Source organism: Dermacentor andersoni, chromosome 4 (genome assembly GCF_023375885.2).
Source record: "Dermacentor andersoni chromosome 4, qqDerAnde1_hic_scaffold, whole genome shotgun sequence".
Taxonomy (NCBI): Eukaryota; Metazoa; Arthropoda; class Arachnida; order Ixodida; family Ixodidae; genus Dermacentor; species Dermacentor andersoni.
Genome location: NC_092817.1, coordinates 1,096,865 through 1,109,273, shown reverse-complemented (window position 1 = coordinate 1,109,273; position 12,409 = coordinate 1,096,865). Strand labels below are relative to the sequence as shown.

At 42.7% G+C, this 12,409-nt stretch overlaps 1 protein-coding gene across 2 annotated transcripts in view; it reads right to left on the bottom strand.

The window, feature by feature from the left end:
* Positions 1-7,043: 7,043 nt before the first annotated feature.
* The window catches only part of LOC126535900 (cysteine and glycine-rich protein 1-like), a 33,785-nt gene continuing 28,419 nt past the window's right edge, over positions 7,044-12,409 (bottom strand). Inside the window, exons 5-6 of one of the 2 annotated variants that reach the window (XR_008613546.2) lie at positions 9,939-10,159; positions 7,044-8,695 (exon numbers count right to left, since the gene is read on the bottom strand). Coding sequence is in view for 1 of the 2 variants with exons in the window: in XM_050182755.3 (XP_050038712.1) it covers positions 9,992-10,159 (168 nt within the window). In the remaining variant the exon portion in view is untranslated. Of the gene's footprint in view, positions 10,160-12,409 lie in introns of both variants that reach the window. The other variant, XM_050182755.3, reaches the window with a different exon arrangement.

Below are 12,409 nucleotides of genomic sequence, written 5' to 3'. Positions count from 1 at the left end.
TCGATCCAATCGTCGACGTCATCACCGCGGAGTCCCGCAAAGACAGGGGCATCGCGCTCAGGGCTTGTCACAGTCCAAGAGGGTGCCGCAGGCGGGGTCGTCTGTGTGGTAGGGTTAGAGGCGCTGGAATGGCCGCGGTTGGAAGTGTCCATCATTGTAGGGGTAGCTGGGCGCAGGCGGCGACCGGAACGGAGCTCCAGGGAGGATGGGAACGAGAGAGGACGTCAGGGTCTTGACGTACCTCCACCACTTTATAATACAGAGACCGATCAAGTTGTCCAGCGCTGTTTATTCCAAAAAAGGCAACACCCCAGCTCATGCGTGAAGAAGTTGAAGAACAGGGAAGATGATGATGGCTATGTACAAATGAAAACGACAAAGTACATTAATAGTGCTTACTATATATATATATATATATATATATATATATATGTATATAGTTCAGAAAGCTGGTCGGGCCCCAGCTGCCTCCGGAGAAATTAAAACTCTTCGCCTATCGCGTACGGTTTTTATGCAACATCACACCGGGAAGGGCTACATCCCAGCCAAAGCGAGAAATGTGCTCCTGAAGGCAAAGAAGCTTCTCGTAACAGAAATAAACAGTGATGGCCGCATTGTTGGCCTGGCGACTCATTTTGTTGCATTGCTAATTGCAGCACTGCTAACTAAATGCCGTGGTTCCCTGCTTCAGTACTTGCCATGCACCATCAGTCATGCAAACAACTCGCATACTGCTGTATTTTTCATTCGCTTTCATTTCCCGTTACCTTACCATTTCTACATTTCAATTAAAAACAAATTCCCCTATGCTTTCCTTAGCGCCACAGGACTCTGATGAACATTGAGCATCTTGAGTTTCCTCCCCTCGTTCATGTACCTAATGAAATACACAGGCACAGACATAACCCCCCAAGAAACTTGCCACATAACAGCCACTGCTGTCAATAAATTTCACAACACAGAAGCCATAAAACTATAGCTTTATTGCCATTTCCATAATGCAACATTTCGCTAAATGTGATAAATTGTTGGAACAGAGAACAGACACATGCTTACTTTATCTAATAAGCATCACTTCTAAAAGTAAAAATAGAAATATTACTTACACTGGTCCACCAAGAGTGTGGGAATGCTGCCCACTGAATTATTTCTCAAATACATGCTTGCTGTGGTGGCTGGCACGGTGACAGTTAAGTACAAGCCTGTGCAGTTGTCACTGAACAATCACTCCATGCGGACTATTAAAAACGCATTTGCACTACGTGGCAAGTAGCTGACTTTGAGGGGATTTTCACTACAATTCTGGGTTCTGAAAAATTAAAGGAGCACGCTGTTATTTCAAACAATCACCTATTTTTGTGTACTTCTCTTACATGACCTATAACAAAGGATTGTGTGCCATACCTTATGGCATAGAACCTTCCTTTTTGCACAAGTGCCTGGAATGAGCTTACTTTGCTTCTCACTCAGGTTTTTAAATGCCTCAAGTAGACACAGTGGCTTTTTCATAAATAAATGTAAGAGCAGGTGTGATTGGCACACCGAGATTTCCCCACAATTTTACACAGGCACTGAAAACAAAACAACAACAAAAAAGCTGATGAAAGCTTGTGCAGAAAGAAAGCAGAGCCATCCATCTGCCCTGTACTTTGCTAGAAGGGCCATGTGGCTGCACTGAGACCTTGCATCTTAGCAGCTGAATTCAATGCATTCTGCGCTAAATCCTTGTTAAAATCTTGCACCAAATTTTTAAACACAAAGATCCCGAGCACATTTCCATAACCATAATCTAAGGATATGCTTGAGAAAAATCCAACCTTCCAGCTTACATCCCCTGCTGCGATTTGAAGCCCAGCATCAGAAATCTCAGTTCCACAAGTAACATGCATGACAGCTGCCACTATATGATAACTTGTTTCATTGACCCTGTGCCATGCTTCGATGCTTTATATCAAGCTTACTACTTGGTTTGCAGGCTACAGGAATTGCTTCAATATGCTGGCACTTGCAGACTTGCACTCAACTAAAATACATAGAAATGACTAATTCTGAATGTTTCAAAAGTATTTGCGGGCCAATAAAAAGCTAGAAATTTATTCAGCTTAACCACTCAATTTAGAGGCATTATGCACAACATGGTCAAGGCCAAATACAGTTGAACTTAGTTTAACGAAGTTGCATTCAACAGGAAAATTACCTTTATTACATCTGATAAGCTCTAAAAGCATATATACATACTGCAGAGAAGAATTTCAGATTGACATTGTCATATCCAGTATTACGCTATACCCTTGTTCATTATGTGGAACTGCGTATAATCCCATCATGCATGAATGCTGCAATTTTGGAAAATGAGAAGCAGCGCTGAGCGAGCAAAATAAACTGAATGTGACCGTGGAGCAAGTAACAAGGGACAACTACAGCATTGGAAGAGAACAGTGCAAGAAGCAGGCATTCTTTGCCTTGAGCTTTGTTTAACAAGTGAGATAATGGAATTTACCATAAAAGTACCGACATCCTGAAGCACCAACATTAATGTACTGCGACTGTGTTTGCATAAGAGTTCTTTGGGTCCATCTCTGTTCAATACATTAATGAGGCTGTTTCTCACAATGTGTGTGCACCTAAAGATGAATATTACCCGTGCATGTTTGTAGCAATTCTTACATTTGTGCCAGTGCCTAAGTTTCAGGCTCCAGTATTATGTGCATCAAGATACAAACTGGTTTCTGGTGACTGGCATATAATATACATTGCAGAATACAAGAACACAACTTCATAAAATACCTTTTTACACCTTAATCATTTCACCATTTATTGCATGCTGTCCACTATGGTGGATGAATTTCAGAATTTTTTTTTAATGAAGTTTAGCGCTTCCGAGAAGCCCTTGTGCACAGTGTCAGTGGACAATTTAAGTTTTCCATATAGCTGCCCTAGAAGGTACTACCAACCACCATTTTCCCCTGAACTCTGCTGTTCCCACGAATAAGTAATGTGTATCCCCATACTTACAACTCTTGTGACATTGCAGTTTGGTACATACAATTGTCTACAGGGGATAGAACAAGCCTTTCGAGGCAAGACCTGTAAATATTGCGGCAGAGTGAAGCAAAGTTCATCTGCGAAAGACATTTTCTAAAATGTCCACTGCAGTGGACATCAGGCATGACAGGAACAACAAAATGTGCGCAGGAGCATTTTCTGCACAGCGAAGTCCTCGCAGCTTTTGCATTCAATAAGGTTGTTTTTGTTATTTGCCTCATATTTTCGTGTAGTAACGGTCTGTGCATTATATTATCCAGCAAGCTAACAGGAGGAAACAAGATAACGAGTTACCCGCAGCTCCTGCTGCAGCAGAATGAAGGCCACCTACTCAAACAAATTTAGTTGCTGCTGCATGTGTCATGGTAACATCAATAATTTTTCCTGTCAGAAATAATGTACAGTAATTTTGTAATGTAAGTAATTTTTGTCAATCAGGATGTAGCATTAAGCATTTCCTAGGTATACTTGATTATGGTGCAAAATACATTTCTTGAAAAGGGACAGAAAAAAGGAGACAGTGAAGTGCCAAATATTGTCCTTGTGGTGTGAACCTCTCTTCTTGTCTTTTGCAACTGGTTTTTTTCCTTCAACATTGTGACATGTGCATCAAACAATGTGCGACAATACTCGCCTGCCCAGCTGCCTCCTCCCCGGTCAAGTGGGTTCCCCCACTCCCGCAGAATTAAATTCCTGGCTATGCCACTGTGAGGTGTACTTGCACATTGCCGGCAAAAGTATTTTTTTTTCGTATTCGACATTGCGCAGTAATGTACGCCCCATCTAAACTTCTGTATTCAAGCCTGCATTTGTTTATGTGGTGGCAGAAACTGTGCCTGTTGGAGTAAAAAAAAACTGTCAGCATCATGCCATCACTGAAGCTGGTGCGCATGTTGTGAACTGTAGTGTATACTCTGTATGTGAAATAAACATTCGACAGCAAAAAAAAAAGTTTTCTTTGCTTTTTCTGGACCCACATTGATAGAGAACTAAAGGTAATCACAGTTTGCATGCATAATTTTTCTCCATGCAACAAAGGGTAAAGTTAAGTCGAATAACGCTGTGTCCAAGTACCAATGCAGGCAAAAATCTGCGAGCCACATGCAGTAGCCGTTGCAGACAATCTTCCAGCCCATAAAAGGGACCCAGAGAGGGATTCCCTCATGACCCTTTGTTTATGCTACAAATGTCCTGGTGCTGCAATAAAACCTTACTAAGCCCACTCGCTGCCAATGTGCGCTTTCGAGAATTGCTGCCAGCCTCGTGCTTGCACACTGCTGCACAGAAATTGGACACAAGCCAATGCGATAATGCAAGAGCTAAACATAAGCATACGCCAAGTTGGTTCAGAAATTAAACAACACGTAGGATGATTTAAAATTTGATAATGTGTGGGCCCAGGTGTGACCAGAATGTTGGACCACAGGAAGAAAGGTAATTTACAGCTGTCTGTAATGAAGAAATTCCATGTACATGTCGAATATTGACCTCTCACCTTTTCAGTCAAGTTGACTGACAAATGTAAGGCAATTTTCAGTGAAAAATGATAACCACAAACAACCAAGTGGTATGTTTCATTTACTCTATCCCCTTCAGAAGTCAATTGATTCCATCCACTGAAAAATTTGTTTTACCACATTTCTTGTATTTTCAGAATCATGAAGAGCATACACCGCCAAAACGGACTAAGGATTTTCAATCCTTCAGAGAGTTTTGTCAAGTGCACAGAGTGTGGACTCTATGCCAGAACCCTTTACAGGAATGTCAGACATGAGAACAAGTATTTCATGTCTGGTATACTTAGAGAGCGCCCATCTAGCTATTTGAAAAATATGCCTGATGTAAACTGTTGCAAAAAAACCAAGAAAGAACTGAACATGCCACAAGACAGCATACCGACACTGAGAGCAAACACCCAGCACTGTACTTTCCAGCTTGTTATACAAAAACACTTTACACATGTAATAGAAATTAGCAGCACAGGTTCAAATAGAAGTGTTTCAAGATGTTTGAGAGACATTTTAAATGTTCTCATTTTCATGAGTGCTTTTGTTGTGAACACAGTGTCCGAAAGGGGTTATCAGTGCACCTCAGATAAGTTAATCACAATGGATACATAAACATCAAGGGAGAAGTTTCAGACATTGTTATAGTCTGCATATCTCAATGTCAGTGTTAAAGGGACACGAAAGGCAAATATTAAGTCCAGCTAAAGTGATAGATTAGTGGTCGAGAATCTTTAAGGCGTCAATATTATCATGAACGGAGTCTTAATAAACGAGAAATTGAGATAAATGCAGGACATGATTAGAGACTCCCCCCGGGACATTAAAGTACTTGCCCAGTGACGAAAGCACTCCACAGTTATTCTGTCACTAGTATTCAAGCACTCGTTGCAAAGAACATCCTTGTATTGTATTACAAGACGAAATAAAATGCTGCTTGTCAAGTTCTATTTCATGTTTAGAAAAAACTCATTGAAATTACCGTTGACAATGATGCGGGCGGTTGAAAGGTTTCATTTTCGCTTGACTCTGCGTTGCCCATGCTTTCGTGTTTCAGCACTTTCGTCATTGCATAGTGCTGCACTGCTTTTGCTGGCTCACGAAACTTGCACAAACTGTAAGTAGCAGAGAATTCATTTCATGTGATGTCACGGGATGCCTGAACGGTCTAACGGCACTTGACCAAAAAGCAGCTGCAGCAGTAAATCCACTGCTTTGTCTTGGCTAGGTATCGCCGTCTGTTGGGCGCCGTCTCACTCACCGATGGTAGCACAGGGTGGTGATAGAATATGCATCACCACTCCCCTGGTAGGGAAGCGGGAAATTTGAATTGCGATGACGGTATTCGGACCTTTTAGATGTAATCTTCTCGTAAACTAAGTCTTTTCTTGGCATGATACAAGAGTTGCGAGGTTTTTGGAATGGTATTTAAACAATCAATGTCAACTTAGTATTTGCCTTTAGTGTCCCTTTAAGAAATGATTGTTTTAGACAGAGCTTTTTCTCATAAACAGAACGAGTTGCGCAATGCTGTAGCAAGTTCACTGGTGCTTAATACAATCGTGAAAGTGTGTTGCGGTATTGACAAATTGACAGTGTTGCTTGTCCCTATTACCATTATTTGGCTTTATTTTAACGTTTGTCTTTTTTTCTATTAAAGTGTTGCCCGAGTTATGTACAAGCAAATTGTATCCTTTTAGTGCTGTAGGAATGATGATGGCTGTAGTCTATATTTGGTCTACACTCCTGTGATAGCCCGACAGGGCTGACAGTATTAAGGCCGCCCCACATTCAGCGTTTTCCCGGCGTTTTCTGGCGTTTTGTCACCCGGCGTCGCTCGGCGTCGACGCTGAGGCTGGCGCCAAGCCAAAACGTCGTGCTCAAGGGACACCAGATCTCGCCGCCGCCGTCGGAAGCGGCTCGACAGCGCCGACCAATCAGCGCGCGGCAGGGCGTGGCCGCGCGCTTGCTGGCAACTCTTGCAAGAGACTTCCGCAGATTCGCAGTTCGCGCCGCCATTGCTGTTTGTTTGGTTGCTTCAATCATGCTACCGGCGAACATCGATAACGAGCTTCTTATAGCCATTGTAGAAGCAAGGCCGATATTGTGGCAGACCAAACACAAGGAACACAAGAATCGTTTAGGAGGTTTCTGGTAAAATAAATCTGGTCACATTGTGTGACGCTGCGCTGGCGCTGGTCCGCGTGCCGCTCGTGTGGCTGGACGCCCTCTCTGGCGCCGTTCATGCGACCACGCCGGGAGACGCAACGCCAAAAAACGCCGGTAGAAACGCTGAATGTGGGGCGGCCTTTATGAATTAATGAAATTAATGTTTTGAATGAAGTCTAATTGTAGCAGCTAAGCTGTCAACTAACTGTAAATGTAAAAGAAAACATATGGCAAAGAAAAAGTCATAGTTGCTACCCGCAATCTTCTGAACATAAATGAGTGCCAAGTACGTGAAATTTCATGGAAATGAGAAACAAAACAAGGTTTTTCATGCAGGTGTGGTCTAACACAATTGCCATTTATCCATGAAGGTTGCAACAGTTTATCTGTGGAAAAGAGTTAAGATGGAACATTAGCAGGTAGACAAATCTAAACATTTCTTGCCAGTACATTTGAAATTAATCAACACTGCATGCAAGCGCACTGAACAAGAAACTACAGTTTTACAACATGGCTGGTCTGATTCTTTGAGAGCATATGCTAGCCTTGACAGGAAAATAATAAATGTCTATAGCTGGTACTTGGAGCATAGCTTCTTGTAATGTACCATAGTCGAACACCTCCACATGTCCTGGCCGAATGTCAATCTTTTACATGCAGTGTAAACGCCCTTATAAAAAAGACCACCGCAATGAAATAATCTAGATGTCCCTGATGGCTGACTTGTTGTTTCACACAGAATGCACATAATTGCGCTGCCTCTGAACCACGCTTCCCCATTATGATCTCAAGGACAAAAAACGGGAAAAGGCAGCAGTGATGAAGAAGGCGTACAAAGAATTACGACAAGGGCATTCGACATCCTGCCTGCTGTACCTTGCTTCACTCGCAAGTTTTGCCACTGACCATGGCTTGAATCTCAATATCGTAAGACTGACTACTGTGGAATACTCTAGGATCAACTGTGTTGAAGAAAATTGGAGACTTTTCTTGAAGTACCACTTCAATTCACTTGTTAAATAATGGTTTTCTTTTGCTAAACATATGGTGCACGATTTTAACAACAAAGTGGTATGTACAACAAAGGATTTTTGAGGTCCAAGTACTTCGTTGTAATGGCATTTCCCTGTACAAAACAACATCAAAGCCACCCACAGTGCAAGGAAAAAAAAAGAAAGAGACCATAATTCACGCATATCGCCTAAACAAAGCAACTATGGCATGAGTACAACTCCTTTTAACACTTTGCAACTGGCATTTCAATGATGCAAGATGAGTAAATAACCAGCATACAATTCTCAAAAGCCTTAATTGGCTCAGGATTGATGCATACAGAAAGTACACACTAAACGAAACATAAAACGATCGAATGTGCATTCTCCAGGCTGAACCCACGAGTGTCAACAAAGTGCCAGGGCTGCATCACGGTCAAGGCATCGCCATTGCTGTAGAGGCAGAGATTCTCCTGGCACCTGCTGACATAGCAGAATAAATCTGGCTTTTGTTTCAGCTTGACTGCTCTTTCTATGTTTTGTCCAAGGTCTCACACGTCCATTGCTATGTCTTCTAGGATGCCTCAGTGGAAAGGCTACCAATAACTTGCAATGTATGGATGCCTTGACCTGCCTTCACGTGTTTTATGTGGGACAGATCTTCCGATTGACAAGTCACGCTCCTCAACTGGTCTGGCCTTTGTTTGCTTTTCAAAATTTCTGTCTAACATGACACAGGACTCAAGCTATTTCCTGTAAATTTTTTTGATCTGGCTTGCTCAGACACATAATCACGCAAACTTCACAAGTGCCCAAAGTGCCACATGCATCTGCCATTCTTAAAGGCTGTGCAACGTCTCATACTGCCAACTGCTCTGCCTTTCTCTTCATCTTTAGTGACCGTGGCAAAGGCCACTGAAATCAGTCCTGCACAGTGTGGGCGCATCTATGAGAACTCCTGCAAAGGTGCTTCTTGCTTTCACTCTGAGGGATGTAAAAGAGAAACTGATTTCAAACTCATGCCTAGCTTATTCATCAAAAGAAGGTGCTGCTTTAAAACTTAAGGAAGAAGTTTAACCTGCATCTAGAGACCCTAAAAAAATGTATATATATAATATCAATTTCACATATGGGCAAAACAATGAATATGATACTTGCAGCTGTGGTCGCAGTATGAATTTAAGTAAATGTAAGCTGACAAAGTACAAACAAGCTGTTATGCTCGAGGTCCTCTGTTTGAATCCTGCCATCGGATAATTAAATTATTTATTAATTAAGGCCAACGTCTTTCTTCGAAACTTTACCACTACTTCTCTATATCGGGTATGTTTCAAACTTCTTTTCTGGGCCGATCCCGGAGATTATGCACAGCCACTCCAACAAAATTGCATCATTTTCAGGTTTCAGCTCTCTTATTGTCTCACACTTTTAACATTTAAGTCTGAGAAGATTTATGCACTGTCTGCGTTTTGTTCGTGGGCCAACATTCTCAAAATTCTGAGGAATAATTTTGTCAAGAACGTAAGAGCTGGTATGTATGAGAAACTTTAGCGATAGAATGGTGTGGCAATAGAACTCGCATATACCGCATGTCGTATAGCAAAGTGTGGCATACAGCATACATATGCCTAAATATATATGGAACCTCACGACGATGGCATAAATTAGCTTGGAGTGCCCACATAATTGCCAATTGCTATAAAACCAGTCGCTCTCAGGCATGATCAACACTAATGAATATAATAGCACAGGACAGTATAAAGGCAATGCTATGGCATTGTAAAAGCAGCTTAGAACACATCAAAGTAGGCTGTGGCATTGCTTTTCACACAGTGCCAGAAGAGTTCTTGTGCTTGCAGGAATGAAGCTTCAAGTGAGCACAGACAAGCAAATATTGGTCCCCCAATGCCTGGTACACGGGTGTCCTCGCATTTCACCCCCATCGAAATCCGGCTGCCGTGGCTGGGATTAGCAGCCCAATACTGAAGTCACTTGGCCACCACAGCGGGTGCTCACTTCATGGGGCATCTAGTTAGCCTAGCAACAAATAGGTACATTGCACTCTGAACCGACATTGTTAGAATAAAGTGCATATATAGAAAATGATGTTATTTTCACTAAATTAATATTACAAGGCGGGGGAAAAAAATGTTGCAAATTATCACAACAAAAGCTGCCACTGAGATGAAGCGTGTAACATGAAAAATATAATAAGGCCATTACCAACCTTCTCTAAATGCACAAATATTTTTTACAACTAAGCTAATGGCCTAAATATGTTCAGGACATCTGCAGGGTGCCCGAGCCCACACCATAGCCATATCCCTTGGGACCAAAGTATTTTCCATAGCATGTCTTGCAGTAGATCTCTCCCTCTCGCTCGCAGAGAATGGTTGACTCAAGACGCTTACGACACTGATGGCAATTGAAGCAGGCTATGTGCCAGGCCTGAAAAGGAAGAAGAAGAAGAAGAAAAAAAAAATCGGCAGGCATCAGTCCTTGGGCACTGAAAGCTACAAAATCCCATAACAATAAAGGCAGTGCCGGCAACGACAACAATGATGGCGGCGGCCACTTGTGTTGAGCTCAATAGCTGCAACATAGGCTCCCCCACCAACCAACAGTGCAGGGCATTGCAGTATCGAGGCAGCCAGGCAGTCTCACAATGTCTGTGCTGTACGAACCTTATACTTTCCAAAGTGCCCAACTTCACGCATGCCGCAATCCATGGAATGACAATTGTTCCCATGTGCTTGACCGGTTAGCAATAGTAAATGCCTCAGCATTTGTCATTATTGTGCGACGATAATACAACATTATTGTGCAACGATAATACAAGGTGCATCAAGTCTGTCTGCATTGCATGACAGAAGCACTACTGTTGTGGTCAAGACAATGTGCCAATACTTCTGAGAGATGGAGAAGGCCGTGCAGTGACCAACGTGGATGAGTCGAGAGGCATCAACATGAGGAAAATGGTCATCCACCCATGATTTGGCCAGCAGAGCTATCTGTGTGCTGCCATTCGGTTCTTTGGAAAGAGAGTGCAATTAGATATTTTGCTGTGCTTTCACAAGTTTATGATGGGGAGAAGAAAAAAAAAATTTAGAATTGTCACTCCATGTCTATATGCCACTGACAGGTCACCAAGGCTAAGTCAGCAGAGTACGACTAGAGTTGAAACCTAGTTGACAGTGAGGCATGGAGGAAGGAAATTTAGTAAAGCAATGAAAGGGGCTACTTGGTGAACGTTCATGATTATATGACGATTTTGTGAAGGATGAGCAGTAACCATCAACCAGGTTGCATCGTGTATGAGGGGCAATCGGAATTTTAGGTTGGGTCGTAAATACAGCGTCACCTATAGGGGCTGCTGTTACGGGGATTCTCCCCATAACAATACTGTCACATTGTTGCGACTGCGAATAAGGCACTACCAAAGGCCCGAGTTAAGAAGTTAACTTTTTACTGGGTGAAATTACAAGTAACACTCAAAGCACAATGATCTTTGGTTGTAGAAATCTGACCTCTTGAGGCTGAACATTGGCAGCATGAATAGGGTTGCTAAACACAAGGCCTTATCACTTGAGGTCAATTGCTGAGAAGCAAAATAATCCTTTTGGGGTTGCCAGAGGTCTCGCCTTCCACAATCTTAATGTCGAAGAAAAAAAGAAAAAAAAGAAAGACCCCCCCCCCCCCCCCCCCCCCCCCCCCCCCCCCCGTAAAAAAAGTAAGGAACAGATTCCCAGCGATTCACCAACTGATAATTTGGACTCGAAGGGGATCGCCAAAACGTCCTAATAATCGGGAGTCTGACATACCCGATTTGTTAAAAATCAGTGACTTGATTCCAAAAGCGGCCAAAAAAGGTACATCATATTCATGGATTGCCCACTTTGGGAACTACATACCTTCAATTTCACATGACTATAGTGCCAGATGCATCGGAGTCTAGGGGCGACAGCTTTCTTGGCAAAGTGCCAAGCATGCTATCTTTTGTATGACTAGCTCAAGACACATCGGCTTCTGTGAGCAACATCACTTTTGTCGTTATCACTGTGCGGAAACACTGCCACCCTTTGATGCATCCAGTGCTAGTCACATGAAATATTGTGAAAATGAATGTGTCTTCTGAAAGTGATCATTTATGCATATGCCCCGCGTTTGTAAAAGCGCATTGCTGCACGCACATATGCTTGCCCTTGACCTAGACATTCCGGGACCATGATTTCTTAGCCATGTTGTTTGCGCTATTCGTTTTCCTGCTTCGTCAGTGGTCAGAGCGATGATATCGACAGGACCAGTGAAGGAGTAGCCAGCCACAAACAGTAGGTGATAAGAGTGGCATAGAATCGAGAGGAAAGCATCGCTGAAAAATCGTGGCCATGCTGTTGCTACAGATAGATGAAAGTACAGTCAATGCTTGCACCGAATTCGCATTGACGACTACTAGATCAACTAGGCTTTGCTAGTTTTGGTTTTGCACAGCACTGGCGACATGGCCGAAGTCCAAATCATCACACGATGCGGCGCAAGGTGTCCAAGATTTCAATCGTCCTTATACGTTGTCCATGGGGCAAGTGGCGGTGCTGCGGGGCTCTACAAATAATCAAACATGTCCAAATTACCAGCACCCAATCAAGCATGTCCAAATTATCGGTCGTTAACTGTACTGAAATTAATAAGAGTACTTTTACC